Below are 27,517 nucleotides of genomic sequence, written 5' to 3'. Positions count from 1 at the left end.
CTTTTTCCTCAAGATTGCTTTGGCAATCCAGATCTTTTGCATTTCCATATGAATTTTCAGACTATTTTTTCTATTTCTGAGAAATAACAGTCAATAAACAAGTGAAAAGACAATCAGGTTCACCAGAAACAGGAAGAATACAAAAAAAAAATGAGGCACCATTTCAGTACCAGACAAGCAAAAATGTTATGTTGAACTAATATTAAGTGCAGGACAAGAGAGGGGAAACCAGCACCTCATTCACTGCTGAGGGAAATATAAACTGGGTCTACCTTTTGGAGATCTATTTGGAAATATTTAGTCATGCTGAAATTATAACGTACCTTCTGACTCACCTAACAATTTAACTTCTAAGTACTTACCCACCATGTAAGCCTTCACATGTGCACAAGAAGAGATGTTCAAATACATTTGTTCACTGTAATGTTAAGATGGTCAAAAGCTGAAAATGCTGTTAGAATTTTTCTATCAGTAGGAGAGTAAGTAAACTGTGACATATTCATACAATGAAATACCAAACAGCATTCAAAAATGAATGAACCAGAGTTACAACCTTGAAGCAAATACGGCAAAATGTTATAATCTATTAAAGGTGAGTGGAGTCTACAACAGGTATTATCCTCTGTGCTTCCAGTGCTTGAAATATTTCAGGCGGGGCATGGTGGCTCATGCCTGGAATCCCAGCACTTTGGGAGGCCAAGGCAGGCGGATCACCTGAGGTCGGGAGTTCGAGACCAGTCTGACCAACATGTAGAAACTGCGTCTCTACTAAAAACACAAAAAAATTAGCAGAGTGTGGTGGCATGCGCCTGTAATCCTAGCTACTCAGAAGGCTGAGCAGGAGAATCGCTTGAACCCAGGAGGCAGAGGTTGCAGTGAGCCAAGATGGCGCCACTGCACTCCAGCCTGAAAGATATAGCGAGATTCTGTCTCCAAAACAAACCAAAAAAAATCAAACATTCTAAAAAGTAGCTAATAAAAATGTTGGGGAAAAGATAATACTTCTTTTTTTTTTTTTGAGATGGAGTTTTGCACTTGTTGCCCAGGCTGGAGAGCAATGGCACAACCTCAGCTCACCGCAACCTCCGCCTCTGGGGTTTGAGCGATTCTCCTGCCTCAGCCTCCAAAGTAGCTTCGATTACAGTCATGTGCCACCACACCCAGCTAAATTTTGCATTTTTAGTAGAGACAGGGTTTCACCATGTTGGCCTCGCTGGTTTCGAACTCCTGACCTCAGGTGATCCACCTGCCTCAGCCTCCCAAAGTGCTGTGATTACAGGCGTGAGCCACTGCGCCCAGCCTCCCCCTTTTATTATATCAATTTCTATGACACACATTACTGTACTTGTAATTTATCCACTGAATTTACCAATGTGGAATTGCCCTACCCAGATGTCTTGTGAAATAAGTTTTTCTTACTGTTTAAGACATATTTAATTAGATTTTCTGCTCCTTGCAGCTTATTGCATATTGATACAATGCTCTTTATCAAAACAAAACTCTAAACTCTGAAGAATGTACAAATCCTGGTGAGTTCTCGATGACTATAAAGATCCTGTTATTCTCATAGAGGGTGGAGGCAGGAATTTCGCAAACTACACAAATAGCTGTAGTTTTACCAGAAACCACCCTAGTTTTGCTTCACATTTTCCCAATCATTGAACAGTTCCTAACAGAATGTGCCTATTTTGTTTTCAGCATTGTTAGCCACATCTAGAAATGTGACAGAGTCTAAATTGCTTCTTTGGAAGTATTTAAAGGCATTTGTAAGTCTTCCTCTGTGGTTCCCTGAAAATGTTGTTTAAATGTGTATTCTAACTTTCCAACAAGAGAGACAGCCCGGGGAAATGGTTTTGTTTCTTTTCTATCCTAGATATATCCAAAATCTAGTATTCTACATAGGCACTCAACAAGATTGTGCAGCGACTCCCACAACTACAGAGACAGTGTTTCATTTAAATATCACACTTCTGTAATAAACACTTACAAAGGTATGAACATTTTAATTCAATGGATTTATTTAAAAAGACTATAAAATTTGACATCAAGAGAGATAAAAAAGACCCATAAGATTTAAATTGACAAATATAAAAATGATTGGCTATAAACAATGTAAAAATACATTTCCCAGCCCCCAAACAAAACATAAGTAGAGCAATTATAAAATTTTTGTACTGAGTTCATTTCCCTTATAATTCTTGAGAACCATTCTAAGCAATCTATTTGTATAAAATATAAAATTAAATGTATCATAACTATTAATTTAAAAATTATTTTAAATTTGAGTTTATTGAGTTTGCAATTTTTTGTACGCAACAGTGGTTTCTGGTCCCAAGCTCCCCTTGAACGTATTTACTACAATGGTCTTTTTACTCCTATTTCCTGCTACAATAGAAAAGAAAGGCTAACCATTCATGGGTCCCATAAAAAACAATGTGAAGGAAGACTCTAAGAGTGACCAAATCTACCAGTGAACAGACTATCTTTCTGAAAAAGAAAGAATTAAGTGACCAACTAAGAGATCCATTTTTGTACCAATGAAACACATGGAGGTGAAACCTCAGAACAAGCAGAACTTAAGCTCAATGACAAGATGTTTTGTATGTCAGGCCAGCTGAGAATGTATCTGTCAATCTTGACTAAGCCCAATGCATGGGTGGTGACCCTGAGGAAGGCCAGATGATATGCTCTGAATTTTAGATAGGTCTAGATGACATTAAAAATCACAATGGTACGGTTTGATGTGAAACTCTAGTCGACCTATCATAAACTAGTTTTCTGAATCAGTCCTTTTTCTTAGACCCAAGACTCAGCTATTTCTCCTTTCTTAGATGACATGCCCAATAAAAACAGCATCCATGATTGGTTTCATTATCTCCCAACTAAATAGTGGTGACATTACCACTAACACTAGTATCCAAACTCTGACACAAATCCTAAAGGTACTGAGTCAGTAAGACAGAGCAGAAGCTATGTCAGGCCATACTGACCAATTTCTGAGAACCACATTAGCCACATTCATGCAACTAAAACCCATCTACGACACACAAATGGCAGATGAGAAAAAAAAAAAAAGGATGAGGTCATTCAACTTTATCCCTGGAAACATGATTCCACTGCTTCAAATATAGGAAACCTACCCTGGGAGACTTCTACCAAAGTGCAGAAGGACCTGATGTATGGGCTCATCATCTTAACACTAGAGTCCCAGGTCAAAACTCCAGAAGGAGGATAAGAAAGGTCTAGTCTGTGAACCACCTGGACAGAAAGGTCATATCCCAAGCGTCCTGCCTACCTGTGACAGCTGCTAGCCAACACACAATTCTGGTTATGAAGTTATTTCTTGAGAATGGCTTGATTCTCCTTTATGCCACCAACAGTATTAGTCTGGGCAGGGTTCCCTGGATATTTACTTTCTTAAGATGTTCCTTGCCAAAGACAAACTAGACCAATGCCTATGTAAGAACAAGGACTCTCAAGATCCTGCTACACAGTATTCACAATTAAAAGGGCCCAAGATTCAGGACCACCTAAAGACAACTGACAAAAAGTAAGCGTCAGAGCCAGAGGTCAACCTCTGCTAGATGAAGCAGCAGCACATAGTTCCATTTCCATCTGATAAGGAGACAGGAAAGAGGCATCTCGAACGATGAAAAACGAAAGGCTGGGGTCCTAAAAAAACAGACTGGCTTCAAAGAAAACACTAAGGAAGACCCACAGGGCTGTATTAATTTTAGTAAAAATAATCATATGCCAACAGGGGAACTGAACCACTTTCTAAATCATAGTATGAACTCATCTCTTCAGATACTTGGTAAGTGGTCAAAGCTTGTTTTTATAATTACTTTCACTGTTTTGGGCAAAAAGTCTTTCTTATCTTTGGTCCTTAGGTGTGGTATCAGTTTCTTCCATTTTTTTATGTGTTACAAAACAATCTCTTTCTCACTTGACATCAACAACCAAGGTGAAGTATAAACACGAAGTTGCTGATATTGTTGCTTCTATACACACAAAATACCAACATCTCCATACATTTTATAGGCTATACCAGGGTCTCAGAAAGAATTAATAAGTTATCCAAAAATATTGTAAAATTTAAGGCTGAGTGAAATACAGTGAAGCCTGGTAATATATGTTAAGGAAAAAAACCTAGACCAATGTTTTAAATATTGGTTTCTTAAATATGTTAAATTCCCATTAACAAAACATAATCTAAGCATCAAAACAAACAGCTAAGCAAATTAATTTAAAAATAAAACAGTTTCTAAGTAGATGAATATAATCACGTTTATACAGCTATAAAGCATCACTTGGAAGCTAAGCCTAGTAAAAGAATGACCTGTAACAGAAGGACAGAATCATTTATCAACCTTTGAGTTGTGTGATTTAAAAAACAATTGTTATCTCCTCCTCCCACCAAAATCTCCATTTGAGATAAGTTTCAATCGTTATTTTTTTTTTAATTTTTTAACTTAGCTCGCCTAATTTGTGGTGGCTGACACAATATTGATAAAACTGCCTACTTGACCTTCCTCTTGCTCTCCGAAAGAAGTGGTTTAAACAATTACGCAGATTTTACAAGAGCTTCTGCCAGGGCTCAAGCACCACAGTGCAGAGTCACTACCTTAGTTAACGTGTGCTCCCCAGAGTCTTTAGGCATTAAGTGGTTCAGTGAGGGCTTCAGCCCTAGTGGTATTTTCAGGTTTTCTCAGCTGGGACTCCTGTCGTTTTTCATACAGCATAATGGCAAAGTCAAGTAGGAACATAAAACTTGCTAAAAATCCAAACACCTGAGGAAAAAAATGAGGAAAGGTTATAGGAGGAATTTGGGAATATAATCTTACATTTCCTACTTGGCTTGGACAGTGTTTCATATAAGCGAGATGTTTATGAATTTTATCTTATACACAACTACTCTTTAATGTTAAAAAAAAATTTTTTTAAGTCATCAAAAAATGGAAAGAAGTTAGAAAAACTTCCAGAATAATGGCTATCAGTCGGAAGTCCCACAAAGTACTAATGTTCTGCCTTATGTGTGCATGTTTATATGTGGAGGGCTAATATATGAAACTAGGGTTAACAGATAAACATTAAATCCTAAAAAATGATACAGAACACAAGAATATTTGCATTGTTAGACTGACCCACAGATGTGATAAGGAAATGTGACTAGGCAACTCAGTCTAGGTGAAAATGAAAAAAGTTATTAATATCAAAACAGAAATTCCATTTTGAAGATACTATTAGGTTAAGTTACTTAAATAAAATACACGTTCCAGTTGTCACATTGCAATGACACAGTGGCACGACGCCACTACCTACTTCCTCTTCCTTAAGTCACTTCCTCAATTGTTCTCTTCTAAAATATGATCAAACATTCTGAGAATTCTATCAAGAGACAGAAGACCATGCGTCTGCTTCAAATTTAGCTTCTCCACTAGCAAAACCCTTAAGGATATGGGGGCCAAATAAGTGCTCTGTAGAAAAGAGAAAATTGATGTAGGTGATGGCTAAAGTCTCTTCCAAATCTAATACTCTCTATCTCCACGATTTTTATTCATAACATTCTCTTACAGTCTGTTGCAGTCTCCTGACCTGTCCTCCCCCCTCTAAAGAGTATGTATTCCACCTCATTTTGCCACAAAGTAAGCTGAGCTCCAAATTCATTAATTCCCCCAGATATCCCCAACATATCCGATGTAAATTTAATTATCAAGGCCTCCCACCCTCCCATCCCCCGCCACAAAAGCCAAGTCTTTTTCCCTCTGGAATCTTTATTTTTGACTTGATGGCCTTTATCCCCTTATTTTCCTGGCAATCTTCTTAAATACATCAAACTCAGACTAAATGTCACCCTTGTTTTTGAAGCTGTCTCTGATCGCCTCAAAGAGCTCCAGTCCATACAAGGCCCTCTATACTACATACTCCAGACAAGCGATCTTCGATCTTTGAGCTCTTTTGTTTACACACTTCTGAATTTAAAAAACAAAAAGGACTTCCTCATGCATTTACGTCTGTAAAACTTTTCATAATTTAAATAGTTACAAAAGGTAATGTCCAGCATATTATAGATATCGGCTTTTTGAACTACCAGTCACTACTAAATATACCCAGTGAAATATAAATACTGGGACAGTCTAATACATCATCTAATTAAAATCCAAATTTTTTTTATAGCTGTAAATTTTTTCACTGGAACTCAATTGTTCCTCAACTTCATTTCACTTTCCCCACAGAATTTTATAGTAATGTATTTTTATACTCATAATTTTATTTATCACCATCTCATACTCCTCTGCAACAAAAATGATTCTAAACTGAAATTAACCATAAAGCCCTATTAAAACTTTGATTTTTCTCTTCTATTGGTTTATGTACCCATGAATAAATATTGCTTATTGCTAGAATGAATCAAGATTCAGTGTTAATTTTATTTCTATGTTTTGTTTTTACACATGTAAGTGCTACGAAACTGTTGTCACATGAATAGGTAAATATAGCCATGCAATTCTCTGAACTCCTTTTGAGTTTTCTATCACAAAAAGCAGTTTTAATGATGTATTAGCTGACAACTCTATTAATTACAACTTCAATTTTGGGGGGTTTTTTTGTTTTTTGAGATAGAGTCTCACTCTGTCACTTAGGCTGGAGTGCAGTGGCACAATCTTGGCTCACTGCAACCTCTGCCTCCCAGGTTCAGGCGATTCTCCTGCCTCAGCCTCTTGAGTAGCTGGGACTACAGGCGCCCACCACCACGCCCGGCTAATTTTTGTAGTAGAGACAAGGTTTCACTATGTTGACCAAGGTGGTCTCAAACTCCTGACCTCGTGATCCGCCCACCTTGACCTCCCAAAGTGCTGGGATTACAGGCGTGAGCCACCACGCCCGGCCTAACTTCAATTTTGTTAAAAACAAAGTATTAGTTGGAAACCAGCTGACTTGCAAGACAATTTGTTGTCCAGTTTCTAGTCATTCAAGTTCACAGCACTGGCACCAGTCCAAGGCCATGATCCGTGATTTACAATTCCGAAGCCCAAAGAACTACATTAACTCAAGGTTTTCATGATTCACTTGGCTCAAAATTGACACGAAGTAAGACTATTTCCAGTCTTTTCTTATCCCTTTTACTATAAATATTCATATGTTTTACTTCAGATAAACCAATGTTAGATGACAGGGTACTGTCCCAGGCCCTCAAATGGGTGTTGTGTAATATAGGATATGTACAGCACTACCTTTCTAAAATCCAGAATATTCTGAATTCTAAAAAAAAAATTCTGGCCCCAAGAATTTCGGATAAAAATTGGATCTTTATTTTCAACGGTCTCTTTGTTATACTCAAGGGTTTTGTTTTACAACTCAGGTAATCCATCACAGTAAGTGATATGGTTTGGGTCTGTGTCCCCAGCCAATTGTCATGTTAAATTGTAATCCCCAATGTTGGGGGTGGGGCCTAGTTGGAAGTGATAGGATCATGGGAGCAGATTTCCCCTTTGGTGTTGTTCTTGTAATAGTGAGTTATTGAAAGATCTGGTTGTTTAAAAGTGCGTAGCACCTCCCCACTCTCTCTCTTCCTCCTGCTCTGGCCACGTTAAGATGTGCCTGCTTCTGCCTTGCCTTCTGCCATGACTGTAAGTTTCCTGAGACCTCCCTGCTATGTTTCCTGTAGAGCTGTCAGAACCATGAGGCAATTAAACCTCTTTTCTTTATGCGTTACCCAGTCTCAGGTATTTCTATATAGCAGTGCGAGAAGGAACTAATGCAGCAAGATTCAGGACACGCAAGTATTTTTTTCTTTTTGAGGGGGCAAGGTGGGTGGCGACTTTGAATGGGAAGGTGGAAAAGAGTTGGTGACACTCCTTCACCAGAGATAAATTCTCAGACATACTAGTTTTAAAAAAGATTACATATGGAGATTAAAAAGCTGGAAATTAATTTCCTCAAAACTATCTCTGCCTCGTACTCCTTGAAAAGTCCTGGTGAACCTTTAAGGATATGTATAACCCACTGAAAACTGCTGTCTAGACCAACTTTTTTATTATTAATTTTTTTTTCTTCTTGTAGAGATGAGGTCTCACTATGTTGCTTGCCCAGGCTGGTCTTGAACTCCTGGCTTCAAGTAAGTCTCTCACCTTGGCCTCCCAAAGTGCTGGGATTATAAGCCTGAGCCACAGCACCCAGTCTCAGAACAACTTCTATTGGTTCATGTAACAAACTCCATTACAATTTTACTTTTCCGTCTCCTTTTCTAGGCTGAGCCTCTGAATCATATCTCCCATATATTCTCCATACCTAGAATAGCTCCTGGCATGTAGGTGTGCATTTATTGTACTGAAAGTGGAGAAATATAAAATAAAGTCAATTTTACCACTTCCATTAGCAATAGCACATTGATATGTGAAGTAAGTAGATTTTTTTTAAACAAAATTCAGTCAAATTCTATAGGCTCTAGGTTTCAAAGGCTATCATGCTCATTTGCTTTAAGGTCTTCTATTCAAAATTACACTAAAAAAATAAGTTAAAAGAAAAACAACTCTAACATACTGTATAACTTGTCAAGTACTCTCCAAATTCCATATTTCTAAGGAAACAAAAATAAGCAATGTTAAAAATACAAGGTACTTACAATAGCAGCAATTTCAGCTGAAGTCCTGTCATGTGTGGAAACAAAAATGATGGATGCCAACAAAAACACACATCCTGTTCCCAAAGTAATATAAAAATCCTATGCATACATACAAAACACAAAAGGAATACAATACAGTTAGATTCATGGAAATGAACTTTTTCATTTTTAACTTTAAAAAGCTCTGGCTGTTTGTTTTTCTTGATACAATCCAAACTTACATACCCAAACTTCTAACTTTTCAATAAGCCTGGCATTCAATAAATACTGTGTAAAATAAACAGTACCCACACTGGGCTGGGCATATTAAGAGAACACATTACAAGATAATCTTTTAATAACAACAGCCCCCTATGCCAGGAGAGGTGGCATGAGCCTGTAGTCCCAGCTAATTGGGACGTTTTTTGTTATCCAGTCTCAAAAAAAAAAAAAAACAAAACAAAACACAGTCCCGGAAAAGATCTCGTGTGCGTGTGTACAAGTGTTTGTGTGTGCCTCTTTTTCTCTGGGACATAATACAATTATCTAAGCCAAAGCACTTATTACAATTCCACCTTGCTTCCAGCAAAAAAGCATTTGTCTTTCCTTTCAAAGTATTTTATGGTAGGATGACATCTCTGAGAGTATTCCAATGCTTTGAAAGCACTTTCTAAAAGAAAGAATTTTTAAAACTACCCATTATTAAATAGAAGTATGCCAAGAGTGTGTTTTTTAGACACTTAGGCTTTCTGGAATAACATATTGCCTTCAACTGTTCCAAGTCGGTAATCCACAGTGAGCCTGTATGATGAGCTTATCTACTACATAAAACTTCCATATATCATCATAATGCAGCTTACAATCATGAGATGTTTCATGGGTTTCCAAGTGCTCTCTCAGGCATTATCTCATAAGGCCCTCATATGCCAACTGAAAACAGTAATGACATATATACTTGATTCAGAAAGGGAAACTTGGTAAAATGATAGCCACTCCAAAGTCTGATACTTTTTGAGTTTTCTGAACTGCAAACTCCACTAAACCTAATACCAATAAAACTGGCCGGGCACGGTGGCTCCCAGCTGTAATCCCAGCACTTTGGGAGGCTGAGGCAGGCGGATCATGAGGTCAGGAGTTCGAGACCAGCCTGACCAACATGGTGAAACCCTTTCTCTACTAAAAATACCAAAAAAAAAAAAAAAATAGCCGGGCATGGTAGTGGGCACCTGTAGTCCCAGCTACTCTGGAGGCTGAGGCAGGAGAATCACTCAAACCCAGGAGGCGGAGGTTGCAGTGAGCCGAGGTCACACCACTGCACTCCAGCCTGGGTAACAGAGCAAGACTCTGTCTCAAAAAAAAAAAAAAAATCAATAAAACTATTTAACACAAAATTCCTAAACTGTCAATCACTCACTTAACATTTATAAAAAATGTAAGAGGTTTTCTCGCCAGGCACAGTGGTTCACGCCTGTAATCCCAGTACTTTGGGAGGCTGAGGCGGGTGGATCACCTGAGGTCAGGAGTTTGAGAATACCCTGGCCAACATGGTCAAACCCCGTCTCTATTAAAAATGCAAAAATTAGATGGGTGTGGTGGCGGGCGCTTGTAATCCCAGCTACTTGGGAGGCTGAGGCAGGAGAATCACTTAAACCTGGGAGGCAGAGGTTGCAGTGAGCCAAGATCGCACCATTGTACTCCAGCCTGGGGGACAAGAACGAAACTCTGTCTCAAAAAAGAAAAAAAAAGAAGTTTTCTCTGCTTCTAAAAGGTGTTTCCTTGTAGTACTTTATTTTTTAATTCCTTTGGTTATTTCAAATTTATTGCATATAAATATAAAATTATATTTACTAATATTTAGAATACATTCAAGTTAACTGAAGTAAGACAATCATTTTGAGACAATAATGCAGTGTTCAACAAACATGGGTTCTAGAGCCAGTCTACCTGAGTTCAAATCTGAGCTATACCACTAGTAAATGTAAATGTTGAGCTATATACCACTAGTAAATGTAAATGTCCCAAAAATGTTGGCTACTGTTGTTCCTAATAGACTGTGACTGCAATGGCACGGGATAGAAAACATTCTCTTAAAAAATATTATTCCTTTGGGAGGCTGAGGTGGGCGGATCACCTAAGGTCAGGAGTTTGAGATCAGCCTGGCCAATATGGCGAAACCCCGTCTCTACTAAAAGTACAAAAATTAGCCAGGCGTGGTGGCACACGCCTGTAATCCCAGCTATTCGGGATGCTGAAGCAGAGAATCGTTTGAACCCAGGAAGTGGAGGATGCAGTGAGCTCCTATTGCGCCACTGCACTCCAGTCTGGCGACAGAGCAAGACATCTTCCCAAAAAAAAAAAAAAAAAAAGTTATTCCTCTTTAGGCACCACCAGTACCACACACTCAAAACACATTCCTCTAAAACAGAAAACCTCTCTTGCATGAAAAAATATTTAAAATTTAAGTGTATTAATATGCAGACAGTAAAAAGTGATTTTTAAACCATGCAAACAAACATGAAATCCTTATGATATTAGGTAAAAAGTAGAATATATGTTCTATGATTACAAATCATTTAAATTATGATTAAAAATCACCTACAAATGGAAACAAAAGATTTGAAAGGAATACAGCAAAATAATACAAAAGCTATTTTAGGATGAAAGGACTAATTTTTCTTTTTTCTCAGTATTTTTAAACTAGTATTTACTCTAAAATGACTTTTTAAATGCTCAAGTTTGATATAATAAGTGTTTTACTTTTTTCAGGTTCCACCATTATACTATACTGGTCAATATTACAGTGTTGTTTCTTGTCAAAATGATACTAAACTGGACAATATTATAACACCATTTCTTGTCAAAATGATCAGTGTGCTTTAAACATTACAGATGCAGCATTAAAATAAAAACTAAACATTTCTAAAAATATTTTTATGGTGATGTTGTTTCACTGTTGAGATAAGAAATGACAAAATGATTTCTTTTTTTGTTTGTTTTTTTTGTTTTTTTTGTTTTTTGTTTTTTTTGAGACGGAGTCTCGCTCTGTCGCCCAGGCTGGAGTGCAGTGGCCGGATCTCAGCTCACTGCAAGCTCCGCCTCCCGGGTCTATGCCATTCTCCTGCCTCAGCCTCCCGAGTAGCTGGGACTACAGGCACCCGCCACTTCGCCCCTAGTTTTTTGTATTTTTTTGGTAGAGATGGGTTTCACTGTGTTAGCCAGGCTGGTCTCGATCTCCTGACCTCGTGATCCGCCCATCTCGGCCTCCCAAAGTGCTGGGATTACAGGCTTGAGACACCGCGCCCGGCCCAAAATGATTTCAACTTTTAATTTTTTTAATATAAATTTTTCCAGTCAGAATTTGGTGTGTGTGTGTCTATATATATATTTATATTTACACATTCGAACTATAAATCAACCAGCTCAGATACTTGAGAACTTTTCCCTTGTCCAAATCTTAGGGTATATTCATCTGTAAAAAAGAAAATGTCCAAAGACTACAAATATAATTAACAAAAATTCTAAGGAGTATCTGTATCCTCTTAATATACATTTCATAAAAAAAAATGAGTCCTGTTGTCATTGTCATAGAGATTCCTATAGTGATGGTATTAGCCATGACAGCACCTCAAGATGGTAGGGCATTGGTTCTAATAGGATTCTGCTCCTAGCAAACTAACACAGGAACATAAAAACCAAACACCGCATGTTCTCACTCATAAGTGGGAGTTGAACAGTGAGAACATATGGACACAGGGAGGGGAACATCACACACCAGGGCCTGTCGGGGGGTGGCAGGCAAGGGGAGGGAGAGCATTAGGATAAATACCTAATGCATGCGGGGCTTAAAACCTAGCATGATAGGTTGATGGGTGCAGCAAACCACCATGGCAGATGTATACTTATGTAACAAACCTGCACGTTCTGCACACGTATCCTGGAACTTAAAGTGAAATAAAAAATTAAAAAAAAAAAAAAAAAAAGGAGTCTGCCTAGGTCACAGAGTGTGGTGTAAGCGCTTGCCTTGAGTTCAAATTCAGTTTATTTTCCATCCTAGCTGTGTTAACTTTGGGCAAGTTCCTTAATCACCCTGAACCTAAGTTTCCTCAAAGAGAAATGGAGCATGAGGTGTAAGGATTCTAAATCACAGCACATAAAGTAATTGGCACCCAGTACATCCATGCTGACAGCAGCTACCTGTATTACCAGCCCAGATGACAGAATGGTCACATACTGACTATACCAAGAACTGTGTATATGTGCTCATAAAATGCTTGATAGATTTGGTTCAGACTCCACTTGTTTTTCAAAGTTAATTTTTAACTGTTTGGTATAAACTTTTCTTTATTTATTTTTGAGACGGTCTCACTCTGTCACCAGGATGGAGTGCAATGGTGTGATTTATAACGCACAGCAGCAGCCTTGACCTCCTGGGTTCAACTGATCCTCCTGTCTCAGCCTCCTGCGTAGCTAGGACTACAAGCACGCATCACCATGCCCAGCTAATTTTTTCCTTTTTTTGTACAGATGGGGTCTCACTATGTTATCCGGGCTGCTCTTGAACTCCTGGCCTCAAGTGCTCCTTCCACCTCAGCTTCCCAAAGTGCTGGGATTACAGGTGTGAGCCACCACTCCAGTCTATTTTTTAACTTAGAATATATTTTTATAAAAAGGTAATAGATTCCTATAGCACAAAATTCAAGAGGTACAAAAGGTTATACAGAAAAAAGTATCTTAGGTGTTTAATCAATATATAATTTAATGCTTGCTTCTTATTAATCTAAAATAATAGAATCTTACTGGTTTGTTTTTATACTGTTATTTCTTATTTGTAAGAGCTCAAAATCGGGCCAGGCATAGGTTCACGCTTCTAAGCCCAGTACTTTGGAAGGCCAAGGCAGGAGGACTGCTTGACCCCAGGAGGTCAAAGCCAGCCTAGGCAACATAGCAAGATCTCATGGCTAAAAAAAATCAAAAAAAGTAGCTGGGCGTGGTGGCACACGCCTGTAGTCACAGCTACTCCCCAGCTACTCAGAAGGCTGAGGCACAAGGATTGCTTGAGACCAGGAGATCAAGGCTACAGTGAGCCGTGATCATGCCACTGCACTCCAGCCTGGTCAAAAGAGGGAGACCTGTCTCAAAAAAAAAAAAAAAAAAAAGGCTGGCTGCGGTGGCTCATGCCTATAATCCCAGCACTTTAGGAGGCCAAGGCAGGTGGATCACCTGAGGTCAGGAGTTCAAGACCAGCCTGGCCAACATGGCAAAACCCCTTCTCTACTAAAAGAACAAAAATTAGCCATGGTGGGTACCTATAATCCCAGTTACTCAGGAGGCTGAGGCAGGAGAATTGCTTGAACCCAGGAGGCAGAGGTTGCAATGAGCCGAGATCCTGCCATTGCACTCCAGTCTGGGCAACAAGAGCAAGACTCCATCTCAAAAAGAAAAAAAAAAAAGTTCAAAATCTACCATAATCCCTTCCCTCAAAAATGTAGATTATTTTGCCAACCCTGACACGTACAACTCTTCACAAACTACTACTGACAACTCAAATGCTACTAAAGAAGTAAATTGCTCAATTGTTAAATTCAGTAACTATATAAATTATTTCGCCGGGTGCAGTGGCTCATGCCTGTAATCCTAACACTTTGGTTGGCCAAGGCGGGTGGATCACGAGGTCAGGAGTTCAAGACCAGCCTGGCCAAGATGGTGAAACTCCATCTCTACTAAAAATACAAAAATTAGCCAGGTGCACACCTGTAATCCCAGCTACTTGGGAGGCAGAGGCAGAAGAATCGCTTGAACCCGGGAGGCGGAGGTTGCAGTGAGCCGAGATTGTGCCACTGCCCTCCAGCCTGGGTGACAGAGCAAGACTCCATCTCAAAAATAAATAAATAAAAATTATTTCATGTGTCATCTCACACATTCAACTATACTCAAAAACATAGGGTCAGGGCCAGGCATGGTGGCTCACGCTTGTAATCCCAGCACTTTCGGGAGGCCGAGGTGGGTGGATCACTTGAGTCCAGGAGTTTGAGACCAGCCTGGGCGACAAGGCAAAACCCCGTCTCTACAAAAAATATAAGGATTAGCCACGTGTGGTGGCACAAACCTATAGTCCCAGGTACTGGGGAGGCTAAGGTGGGTGGATTGCTTGAGCCTGGGAGGCAGAGGCTGCAGTGAGCTGAGATCATACCACTGCACTCCAGCCTGGGCAACAGAGTGAGACACCATCTCAAAAACAAAACAAAACAAAAAACCTTATCGGGTCAGCATACTAAGTGTTAAAAAGTTAAGCATTTCTAATTTTGTAAAAAATAAGACTCTCAAGTAGTTTTTATTTTTATAAGAAAATGTATGAATAAATTCAACAAATGCATTCTTAATTCACTCACAGACAACTTTTCATAATACCATTAAAGCAAAATATAGGAAGAATTACATGTTGCTTTATTTTCCCTGATCACTGAAGCTTTAAGCTTTAAATGTTTTATTTTAAAGCTCCAGAAATATTTCACATTAGTTCATTACTCTATCTCCAGTGTCTAGCATATAAATGCCTGGCATGTAATAAAGGCACACAATTAATAACTGTAGAACCAATGAGTGACACTCAAAAGTGAGAAATCAGAAGTGACAAAATCCTAGGCTTTTTTTAAGTCGAATGTGAATTACATTAAACTACCAATAACTGTAAACTATTGGCAGTGTCTGCCACTCTCACTCTAATCTCACTTTCCCTCTCTATCATCCCCTCGGTAGGAAAAAACAGAGGTGCTTAGAAGCAGAGCAAGTTGGAACAAGGGATACTGTCTTTTCACGTTGCTGAGTTTTGAAAACATTACTGCTTTAAACAATAAAACTATGCCAGATTACAAAATAGCTATGCTCTTAATATGGGGATGATATTTTCTCATGCTTACCGATGATTTTACTTTTGTAGTATCAACTTTCTCGTAAAATGGAGTGCAATACACAATCAGTATAAGGAGACTCAGAAGAAAGGCACTGCAGCTTACAAACTCAAAAAAATAAAGTCCTCCACACAAAGTACACTGCGACACAACTTCTTCACAGATGAAGGCCAGCAGAGACAGCAACTACAAATGAAGAAAACATTTCACTTAAGTGTTTTTCAGAGAACCTACAGTATTTAGAAAGCTGTTTCTGAATAATACATTTACTCGAATATTTACAATGAGGAGACTATGGCAAACAAGATTAATGAATAAACCTCATCTACACAGAACTTACAGTTTGGCCGATTTGAAGGAAATACAGGTAAATAAAGAATTAACCCATTATGTACTAATGCCAGAACAAGGGAAATATATAATATTGTTATAAAAGCACATAGGAGAGAAGCTCAACTTTGGGGTCAGGAAAGGCTTCCTGAAGGAGAAAGCTGAGACCTGAAGAACAGAGTCAGTTTGGGGGATGAAAGATTAAGGAAAGAAATTCGCAGCAGAGAAGCAGTACATAGGAAGGCTCAGAAATGAGAGCATGGCACCTGCCCCCGACCCAACATACAGACAACACACACCCTGACCTCCAACTGAACTGCCAAAGTGAGTCAAATCAACACGGCTCAAGTATAGAGTTTGAGGGAAGAGAACGGCAGCACAAAAATTATTATATGAGGCTAGAGAGGTAAGCTGAGGCCGGATCTAAACGTCCTCATTAATCAAAGAGTCTGGATTTTAAGGGTTTTAAAGTAAAGGTTGACAATGATCAGGTTTATGCTTTCAGTAGTTCTCACTGGCTACAATATGGAGAAGGCACCAGAGGTAAGGCAAACCTTGGGGTGGACATCCAACTGGGAAGCTGATGTAGGAAATCAGGGCAAATAATAGCGAATAGAGAGCAGCAATGGAGAAGAGTGGCAATCACTGAGAGATGCAGCAGAAGCGCTTATCGCACAGGATGCAAAAGCTCATATCAGACAAGATGCGTACAAATAATATGGAACATAAGATAACACATATGTACCTTAAACATTTTAACTTAAAAATGCACATTTATTAACAATCTTTTGGAGTGAGTTTTTTCTTTATGGGTCTGTTGACTGGAATTCCACATTTTCTGAATAACTCACTTTCATCATCTATGGACCACCACTTCCAGACTGATGTTATCTGAAGTGAAGTGACATCGTAAACACTTGAGAAACAGAGTTCAGAATCTTTCTAGAGTCAGACTAGTTTTCCCAGCCTTTTACAGTTGCCTTGCTCTTCCTTAATTCCATGGCAGATAAATATTTTAGTAACTTATCTTTCAGTCTTTCCAAAGCATTCAATTTAGTTTTAAAAAAACAATTCCTTTTCACACTCAGTTTTAGCTTTGTAGTATTTAACTGTATGGCCATAAAAGTATAGTTAGCATAAACCAGTATGGGAACAACACAACTCAACTGATAACAGAAGCAGGAGTTCGGGTGTGCTAATGAGACGCCTACTGGCCATGGCAGGCTGTGGGTGACCGGTGTGAGGTCAGGATGCTTGGTATGGTGAGTGGAGAATGTTAACTCTGGTTAACTTGGTAACTCAATTACACGCAAGTGGGTTTTAACTACTTCCAACTGCTGTGTATGTGATACTAACATACTGGTCCTCACTGAAGAAAGTCAGGTTTTTTTCTTTTTAAAAGGCAAGGGTGCTGGGGAAAGAATAAATTCAGTTTTAAACGTGCTGTGATTGAGGAGGTCTGTGGAACAGTTAGGTGAAGATGTAGCTGGAAAGCAAATGAATATATGGTCTGGAGCTCAAAGGAGAGGTCTAACATGCAGATAAAGATGTGGGAGGCAGCAGAGTGGGAGGGTGAGATGACCCAAAGGAGGAAAGATAGCCTTATGTGGAAATCTGAGGAATCTAAAGATTTCTAGGATATGCAGAAGGGAAGAAACCAGCAAAGGACAACCAGGAGTAGCAATCAAAGGGGTAGTAAACAAGAAAAAAGTATTTACACACACACATGCACAAACACACAAGTAATCAAGAGTGCTAAATGCTACTTAGAGGTCAAGTAAGAACAACACTGAAACACCTACCTTAGATTGAGCTATAAGAAGGTTACTGGTGACATCAGCACGAAAAGTTCCAGGGTAGTCAGGGAGAGAAGCTCGATGACAATACTGTGTATTGGGAAATAAGGGGAGGGTAAGGCAGTGAAAGAGAGACAGCATAGGCAGTAAGTGTGGCTGGGAAAGAATGGCCAGATAGGGCAGTAGTGGATGAGGTCAAAGAGAAGGGAATTTCAACATGGGGGAGAACTGAGCATGTTTACGCAGAAACCAGTAAGATGGGTCGATCTAAAGACAGAGGTAGAAAAATGGCTCCCTAAAGATAGGATTCAGGGCTCAGGTTTGGGGCTAACTCTTCTCTAGAAATAGAAGGGAAGAGAGTGAAGAAGAATATTTTGCTTGGGCAGTTTGTGTGGGTTTTGTGGAAGCTGAGGGAATTTCCTGCTGAGGGCCAAAACCATCAAAACGACTGATGACCTAAGTCAGAGGCTAAAGGGAATTCCCTTCTCACACCAGTCAGGCCAGTAGAAGCAACCAGACAGGTTAATGGCAAGAAGATTGTTACCAAAATCAACAGATACATTTCATAGTAATAGAAAATACCTTATCCTACAAAACATTTTCATCAAAAAGAGTCAAGGGTACAGCCATCCTGAACAAGAGTTCGGCATAGCTGAACTGTTTAAAAACTAAGCATATATCTACCATATGACCCAGTAACAGAACTCTTGGGCATCTGTCTCAGAGAAATGAAAACTTAACATTTGTACAAAAACCGGTACATGAATGTTTATAACAATTTTATTCATAGTAGCCCCAAACTAGAAACATCCCAGATGTCCAATGGTTAAAACTGTGTACATCCATACCATGGAATATTAGCAATAAAAAGGAGCAAACTTGATATATGTCATGTCCTAGATGAATCTCCAGAGAATTATTCAAAGTAAAAAAAAAAAAATCCAATCTCAAAAAGTTACATATTGTATGAGTCCATTCACAGCCCATTCTTAGAATAAAAAAAATAATGATTGCTAACAAATTAGTGGCAGCCAAGAGAAAGGGGAAAGGTGTGGCTACAAAGGGGTAGCACAGGGAAGCCTGTGCTGATGGCACAGTTCTGTATCTTGACTGTGGTGGTGATTATAGAAAGCTATCCATGTGATAAAATTACACAGAATTACACACACATGCACATACAAATGAGTGCATGGGACCTCCCTGTATTTTTTTTTTTTTTTTTGCAATTTCCTGTGAATCAATAATTATTTCAAAATAAAAAGTTAAAAAAAAATTCAAATCTGTACTGCTATCCAAACCTTTAAGGGCTTTCCTCTCCCTCCTACTGATTACACAAAATGTATATATCCCCACAACAGCAAAGAATTTATATAAAAGAAAAAAATAGATATCCCTCTGATTTCCTGTAAGTTAGTGAAGCATGAAATAGCCCAGCATGTCCCAAACAACTCCTTCAGACAGGTGTTAGGTAAGGCGCTCCCAATCATTACACCACAGGATATACAGTGACAACACCAAGACAAATCCCAGAAGGCCACTGTGTAAAGACACTTCCTTAGTCTCCTATAATCAGAATTACAGGATGAGTTCTAACATGACTATGGTCTAATAAAATACTAAATAGCTGACATTTCACTTGCCTTTTTCTTGCCTCTATGTTAAATCTTGTCCAAGTTTTGAAAGTTTCTCTCTGAGAAATTTACAAAATATGCCTCAGGTGTATAAAAGTCAATTAACTGAGAGAAGATACCAGCCTAAAACTCTAATTAGGGTCTGGGAATAGTTGAACCATTCATGTTACAATTAGATTACTAGGCACACTCATGTGTGAAGGCTATATGGCAATAAAATGTTATCTGTAGGACAGACACAGGCTGCTTGTCTATTCTCGGTTTAAAAAAAAAAAAAAGGATGGGATCCAGCTTGTCCAGAAGCAGTCAGTCTCAAGTCATTACAAGTCCTATTCCAAATGCATTAACAGGTGTCATTCTTACTGACCTTACTGACCTATTGCCTCAGAGCAACACTAAGAGGCATTCTGCCTGGACATCTTAAAAGAGAATGAAGGAGTACAATATTAAGTATGGACATCTGGCAGGGCACAGTGGCTCACACCTGTAATCCCAGCACTTTGGGAGGCCAAGGCGGGCAGATCACTTGAGTCCTTCTGGCCAACCTGGTTCAAAATCAGCCTGGCCAACACGGCAAAACCCCGTCTCTACTAAAAATACAAAAATTAGCTGGGCGTGGTGGCATATGCCTGTAATCCCAGCTACTTGGGTGGCTGAAGCATGAGAATTGCTTGAACCCAGGAGGTGGAGGTTACAGCGAGCCAAGATGGCGCTACTGCACTCCAGCCTGGGTGACAGAGCGAGACTATCTCAAAAAAAAAAAAAAAAAAAAAAAAAGGTTTGGACATTTACTAGCTCCCATCTCAAGTTAAAGGCCAAGAAATTGGCACTACAAGCTATAGTCAATATGAAATTCTGTTGGCCAGGTGCGATGGGTCACACCTGTAATCCCAGCACTTTGGGAGGCCAAGGCGGGAGGATTGCTTGGGCTCAGGAGTTTGAGACCAGCCTAAGCAACATGGTGAAACCCCGTCTCCACCAAAAAAAAAAGAAAAAAAATTCTCTGACTACCCATCTCTGAGGCTACTAACCTTCCTCTGTAAGCTCCCACAGCATTATACAATTGCTAGTTCAAAGTGTACTTGAATTAGCAACACTCCAACACTGTTCTATGTACAGGAAGATGTAATGATGGAGTAATAAGCTCAGTGTACAAGAAACAATACTAACCACACATTTTATACCACATTAACTGAGCATTCATTATATGTAGGTTAGAAAATCTCAAGAAAATGTTCTAAGGAGCTGGAGAAGAATGAGTGGAAAAGCAGGACTCAAACCAGGTAGAGACACACACAGAACGTGGAGAGACAGATGACATTCTAATTCTAGGTGGAGGATGAAAAAAAACATATTCATAAGGGCAAGAATTTGCATAGTAAATCCAAAAATGATAATAAGGCAACTGACCTAACTGGATGGGGATGAAGAAAAAAATGGTTTAGGAGTTGGGTGTGGTTGTGTGATGATCATGCAAGGGAATATGGATGTCTAGATAAAGGCAGCAGGGAACGCCTGCCTGGTTTAGTAGGTTAGAAAACAGGAGGAACAGAGGATTGGGTAGGGCCTAAAGGAATTCTACAGTTCGAGTATAGGAGGGAAAAGAGCAACTAACAGAGGATAAGCAAGCCACAGGAAGTGTTATTAAAAAAAGAAAAAAGAAAACTCCTTAAAAAGCACCAAGTAAACATACTCCAAACTATTATCACACTGTGACACCTGGCAGTATGAGGGGTAGGAAAGTGGTTTTAATATTTTTAGTTGATTTTTTTTTTTTTTTTTTGGTAAGCAAACACCTTTTTTTTTTTTTTGAGACAGAGTCTTGCTCTGTCGCCCAGGCTGTAGTGCAGTGGCGCAATCTTGGCTCACTGCAAGCTCCGCCTCCTGGGTTCACACTATTCTCCTGCCTCAGCCTTCCCAGTAGCTGGGACTACAGGCGCCTGCCACCACGTCCAGCTAATTTTTTGTATTTTTAGTAGAGACGGGGTTTCACCGTGTTAGTCAGGATGGTCTCGATCTGCTGACCTTGTGATCCGCCCGCCTCTGCCTCCCAAAGTGCTAGGATTACAGGCGTGAGCCACCGCACCCGGCCAGCAGACACTTTTTTGTATTAAAAAGAAAAAAGAGTAAAGGTTGCCCAGGCGTGGTGGCTCACGCCTGTAATCTCAGCACTTTGGGAGGTTAAGGTGGGTGGATAACGAGGTCAGGAGTTTGAGACCAGCCTGGCCAACATAATGAAACTGTCTCTACCAAAAATACAGAAATTAGCTGGGCATGGTGGTGCACGCCTATAGTCCCAGCTACTCAGGAGACTGAGGGAGGAGAATTGCTTGAACCCAGGAGGCAGAGGTTGCAGTGAGCTGAGACTGCGCCACTGCACTCCAGCTTGGGTGACAGAGCTAGGCTTCGTCTTGAAAAAAAAAAAAGTGTAAAAGTTGAAGGAAGAATTTCGAGAAATGAGTGGTCACCAGGATTAAATGCCAAAGTGGTCAAGAATAGGAAGAGAGAAAAATGTCACTGAATTAGCTAAGAATTTCATAGTAAATGTAACCCAGAAGTAAAAAGGCTCAATTATTATTTTTTGGTAAACAGTTTTGTTCTCAATAGCATGAAGTCATCACACTAAATATTGCTTACTGAATATTAAGCTAAGTACCTAACAACTGTATACCCAATGTAACTCCTTTTAATGACATAAAATTTTACCCAAATATAATTAAGGGAATTATCAAGCTTTTAATGTCAGGAGGGCCCTTAGAGGGCATAGTCTCCCACCGTCATGTTTACAAAGATGGAATTAAGCTACTGACAGTTAAGCCCCAAGTTAGCTCCGCACAGACAAGAACCCAAGTCTCTGACTCTCCCCATGAAACGTTTGTTAAATTCCTTTTACGAGTATGTATGTTTGTGTAGGTTTTCCCTGTAAGACTGGCTTTGTGAAGTTAAACCCACAGTTCTGTATATTTCCCTTAATGTATTAAATCATACATTAAAAACAATTTGCTAGCATCAACAGATTGGGGAAGTCTCAGTGACTAAAAGATGATCTTACAGCTCTGGTTATTTAAACACTGGATAATTACTATCCTGCATCTGTCTCTCCATTTCAGTTTCACTACCCTTTCTTTTTCCTTTTTTTTTTTTTTTCACTACCTTTCTTTTTCCTGTTGCCAGGATGGAGTGCAGTGGCACGATCTCAGCTCACTGCAGTCTCCACCTCCTGCCTCAGCCTCCTGAGTAGCTGGATTACAGGCGCATGCCACAACACCCAGCTAATTTTTGTATTTTTAGAAGAGACGGAGTTTCACCATGTTGGCCAGGATGGTCTCGATCTCCTAACCTTGTGATCTGCTCACCTTGGCCTCCCAAAGTGCTGGGATTATAGGCATGAGCCACCGCACCCAGCCTCAGTTTCACTACCTTTTCTGAAATTTCAAGTGTTCCTTAAAATGGTCACTATATTAAATATGAATTCTCCATTAATTTAACAGTCTACTACTTATATTTTATAAAAAGAACTTTTAAATGTTTGTCATTAATTATAAGGCTCCATCTACAAAATGATATGAATTATAAATTAATGAACTTTACTATTAAAAACCTTGTAGTTGTAAGTAAAGTTCAAATTTAAAAATCCATTGGTCTTAAGAAACAGTCCAGGCCTCCCTTGCCTTAGGCAAATATTTACTCTTACAAACGTTCAAAGATATAATTTGCTGACATTATGAATCTTCCTCAAGGTAAAAATAGAACATTTCAATTTACTACACATCAGTTTTCATATTTAAATAATGAAAAGAGCATTAATATAAGAAATGCTTCTAAGTAATTTGTTTCTTGGTACTTATAGGGTAACATTTATAATGTAATAAATTGAAAAATCACTGGTGATTTCTAAAACCGCTTGCCAGATGAGCGACTAGAATCCCAGTACTGTGCAGCTATCAGGACAGTCAACTGACTGCACGGACACAATGTGGAGCTTGTTGCACAGAAAATTACACATATTTAGGTCACTGCACCAGCGTATCCAGCAAGCAATTAGGTTACCAAACGTCAATTCTCCCCTTAAAACAAAAACTCCCTCAAAAAAATTCACAAAATAAAACATGAACATATGGACAAATCTAAGGATAGTATAAACTGAAAAACTGCATACAGTTAGGACTCCAGTAACTCCTTATACTGAATTCTCAACTGAGCATTTCTTCTTAAGCTCTGGAAGGGTGAATGGTAGTTGGGGGATGCTCAGGGTTTTAAAAAAATTCAGGTCATATCTGAATGGTAGACACAGCTATGTAACTTCAAGAGACCGAGAAGCTACGTTCTTTTATCTCTAATCTCCTCTGTATACAGGCTCCACTCTCTATCCCTTCAATGTTCAGTTCTGTAATAGCAAACCCCATGGAGTCTCAGAGTTTGAAAAAAAAATGTTTAAGAGTGGAAAGAACCTCAGAGGTAATCCAATTCAACCTCCGAAGACTCTAATGTAAGAATTTCCTAAGTATATACAGTGTCTAGTTTTTAAGTTTCAGAGCAAGCTTCTTTTCTCTTGTAGGATCTTATAAATCCTGTTAAGATTTATGGGTCCAGAATAATATACTCAAACATATAAGTGTACAATATTTTGAATAAAATTTCGCAGGGTTTGCAGGTCCCTTGTTAAAACACCTCCTCTTCTGATTATGGGTTTCTCCATTACAGTTGTTTCCTTACTGGAGCTCCCAATTCTGTTTAGTTTTTTTAAAAAATTAAACATCTAAAGTAAAACAACCAATCTATCTAAAGGAAGAATGTGAGTTAAGGCCTTGCCTATAGCTCCAGGCTGGAAGACAACTTTTACTGACTTCATATGTAACTTTCTTGGGACTTGGTGGATAATTCCTGTAATATACTGTTACTGTGAAGAGATAAGACATTATCAAAACAGACAAACCAGGAACAAAAAGACAACCATCAAAGTGAAAGGCAATAATGAAAAAGTACTTTTAAATCTCCACATTAAAGGCATTCTTGTAACATGACAATCTCCCCATAAACAAACAAATAGATTTCATAAAGAGATACTAGTTTTTATTCTTTTTCCATTTCTTCTTATGAATCATGGAGAACAAATACAATCTAACGATCTTTTAAGGCAAATTCATCTTCTCTGTGTCCAAGTATAACATTTACCACAACCATTTCTGGTTGTTCCATGTTTTCTTCTATAATAGCAATAAGGAAGGAAACTGATTATGTTCTAGTCCAAAGATACAAAACTACAGTTTACTAAACTGTAAGAAGGTAATGAGAAAATTTACTTTAGCTTTGCCACTTTTTATTAGAAAGAAAAAAAATAAAGGCAACTGAAAACAGGAGATTTTGTGGGCAGCAAACCAATACAGATGATTTTTTTGAGCAGCAAGAATGCTTCAGATGGGCTGGGCGCAGTGGCTTACGCCTGTAATCCGAGCACTTTGGGAGGCCCGGGGAGCGAAAATCACCTGAAGTCAGGAGTTTGAGACCAGCCTGATCAACCCCGTCTCTATGAAAAATACAGGGGGGAAAAAAAAAAAAAAAAGAAATTCAGCCGGGCATGGTGGTGCGTGCCTGTAGTCCCATCTACCCGGCACGAGAATTGCTTGAACCGGGGAGGCGGTTTCAGTGAGCCGAGATTGCGCCACTGCTCTCTAGCCTGGGCGACAGAGCAAGACTCCGTCTCAAAAAAAAAAAAAAAAAAAAAAGCTTCAGATGAATATTCTTTTCTGTTCTAAAGAGTTCTACTATTCACGTAGAAAATTTTAGCTTTACTGCAGAGAAATACAGCTAATACCTAAAAATCATGTGACAGCTGACAAGAGAAGAGCAGAAGGAAGAAGGTAGAAGGAACAGCTTATGCAAAGGAACAGTGGCAGGGAAGAGCCCCGGATGCCTCGTAATAAATTAAAGGTGGCCAGTGTGGAACTACCTACAGGGATACTGGGTTCCATAGGCGGCATTATCCCTTGCTTTCAAATGATTTCCCAGTCATCAGCAGATGTGATCGTTTTGATCGCTAAACAGCCGATTTTCCGACTTCTGTTTTTCTATTCAATAAAAGTAGGTCACCTGAGTTCTAAGAATTTAACTTCTGGTCATTTGAGTTGTAAGAATTTATTTCCAAGGAAACCAATGAGCTAATTTTTACTTAGAATGGTTAAAAAACAAAACAAAGTAAGACAAAACAAAACTCATAAACATTGTAAGCATTCGGATTTTTCCTAAACTGGTTCTATTGCAGAAAATGTTGCTCATCAGTGGTTGAAACAGTACACAGGAGCTCAACACGACTGTAAAGTGAATAATTTAAATCCCAAAGATGCTTTGATGTTTTCACTAATAGGTTTATGGTACTTTAACTGCTTAAAATAAACTCAATAAAACGGAAATATGCGTACCATGTCCTAGGTCTGCTCTCCGCACACACTCACAAAAAGCTGTCCTTTCGGCCGGGCGCGGTGGCTCAAGCCTGTAATCCCAGCACTTTGGGAGGCCGAGACGGGCGGATCACGAGGTCAGGAGATCGAGACCATCCTGGCTAACACGGTGAAACCCCGTCTCTACTAAAAAATACAGAAAACTAGCCGGGCGCGGTGGCGGGCGCCTGTAGTCCCAACTACTCGGGAGGTTGAGGCAGGAGAATGGCTTGAACCCGGGAGGCGGAGCTTGCAGTGAGCTGAGATCTGGCCACTGCACTCCAGCCTGGGCGACAGAGCGAGACTCCGTCTCAAAAAAAAAAAAAAAAAAAAAAAAAAAAAGCTGTCCTTTCGACTTTCCACTTAGAATCCATATTGCTCAATTTTGAAATAATTATTTTCCAGTCAATATAAAACTTTTAGAAGACAATTTACTGGACACACACACACATCTCAATGCCACGCGTGGTATCGCAGGACTTTGTCCAGCAAGTTAAGCTGCCCCCATGGGCTCGCCGCAGGAAAACCGCAAGAGCCAGAGAAAGATAAACACAAAGCGCTTCACAGTCTAAATGCAGGCACTGTGGGCGATAATGCAGAGTAGCAGCAGAGAGAAGAGAGGAAAGTCGCCACAGAGGATGAGCGAAAGATGCTGAAGTGGCTGACTTGGGTCTCCGATGCATTTCCTGAGCCCGCCTAATACTGGGTGGCCCCAGGTCGTGGGATCCCGATGGCGAGCGCCGTGGGCCTGGGGGCCGCCCGGCGGAAGGGCGGAGGGTAACGCCCCCCTCCCCAGGCGGAGAGGAAAGGAACTAGAGGTGTGGAAACCGCCTCTTACTGAACAACCAAGCTGAAACGAAGCAGCTCGGCGGCCTCCCAAGCCCAGGCCAGACCCCGCTCCCCGGCCTGGGCTCGCCCTCCCCGACCGCGGACTCACCAGCTGCAAACCCTTGAGAACGCGCCGGGGCCCCGGGAGCCGATCCAGGAAGAAGTAGGCAGCGATGCCGCTCCGGGGGCCTCTGGCGGGGCCCGGGTCCTCCTCCGTAGTGGGGCTGTACACCGCTCCGTTCTCCATCGCCTCGGGCCGGTGAGCACGGCGGCCGCAGCAACCGGACCGCTGACTTCTCGGACTCCAGAAGTCCCCGGTAGCGGGGAGGCGGCCGTCACTTCCTGGGCCTCTTCCCCTTCTTCCGCCCGACTCCGCCCCTTCCCGCCCCCGCCCTCGGCCCGCCCGCTCCCCTCTCAGCAAACTTGCCTGTTAGCGCTTGGGATTCTTCCTATTTTCATCCAAGGACTGAGTTCTTTCTGTGAGCCTTTGATGGGTTTCTCACCTCCCTCCATCTTTCATCCTGACATTCGTTCATTCACTTAATATTTTTGCGTACTTTCAGTGTGTAGTGAACCCCGTTCTAGGTGCTTGGGTGACAGCCAAGTACCACCCAAAATCACAGGATCCCTAGTAACAGAGACAGACAATAAACAAGAAAACAGATGAATAGTAATTTCAGATAGTGATAAGTGACGTGAAAATAGTGTGATGTGAAAATATGACACGAAAATAATGGATTCAGCACCTCTGATGGCTTGGTAAATTTAGTTTAAAAAAGGAGGAGGAGGAGGAGGAGAAGAGGAAGGAGGAGGAGAAGAGGAAGGAGAAGGAGAAAAGGATGGAGCTCTACTTAAGGTACTCTACTTAAGGTGCTCTACTTAAATGGCCACTACTAAACTGAGTGGTCAGGAAAGGCCTCTCTGAGGACCATGATCTTTGAATTGAATGAGACTCAAAAAGTATGAGAAGCCAGGCTTGTAA

General features: G+C 40.0%; 1 protein-coding gene across 2 annotated transcripts; it reads right to left on the bottom strand.

Annotated features, from left to right (window-relative positions):
- Window positions 1–1,996: 1,996 nt before the first annotated feature.
- CMTM6 (CKLF like MARVEL transmembrane domain containing 6) lies at window positions 1,997–26,857 on the bottom strand. Of its 2 annotated transcripts, XM_045387078.2 has the most exons (4): window positions 26,645–26,857; window positions 15,523–15,699; window positions 8,627–8,725; window positions 1,997–4,790 (listed from the first exon to the last, which is right to left on the bottom strand). In XM_045387078.2, exons 1-4 carry the CDS (start codon window positions 26,780–26,782, stop codon window positions 4,653–4,655), a joined length of 552 nt encoding a protein of 183 aa, XP_045243013.1. In that variant the 5' UTR covers window positions 26,783–26,857; the 3' UTR covers window positions 1,997–4,652. The 2 variants fall into 2 exon arrangements, with proteins under 2 accessions (XP_045243013.1, XP_065395880.1); XM_065539808.1 differs by lacking the exon at window positions 8,627–8,725.
- Between the last annotated feature and the right edge of the window lie 660 nt (window positions 26,858–27,517).

Source organism: Macaca fascicularis, chromosome 2 (genome assembly GCF_037993035.2).
Source record: "Macaca fascicularis isolate 582-1 chromosome 2, T2T-MFA8v1.1".
Taxonomy (NCBI): domain Eukaryota; kingdom Metazoa; phylum Chordata; class Mammalia; order Primates; family Cercopithecidae; genus Macaca; species Macaca fascicularis.
This window is presented reverse-complemented; position numbering and strand designations above follow the sequence as displayed.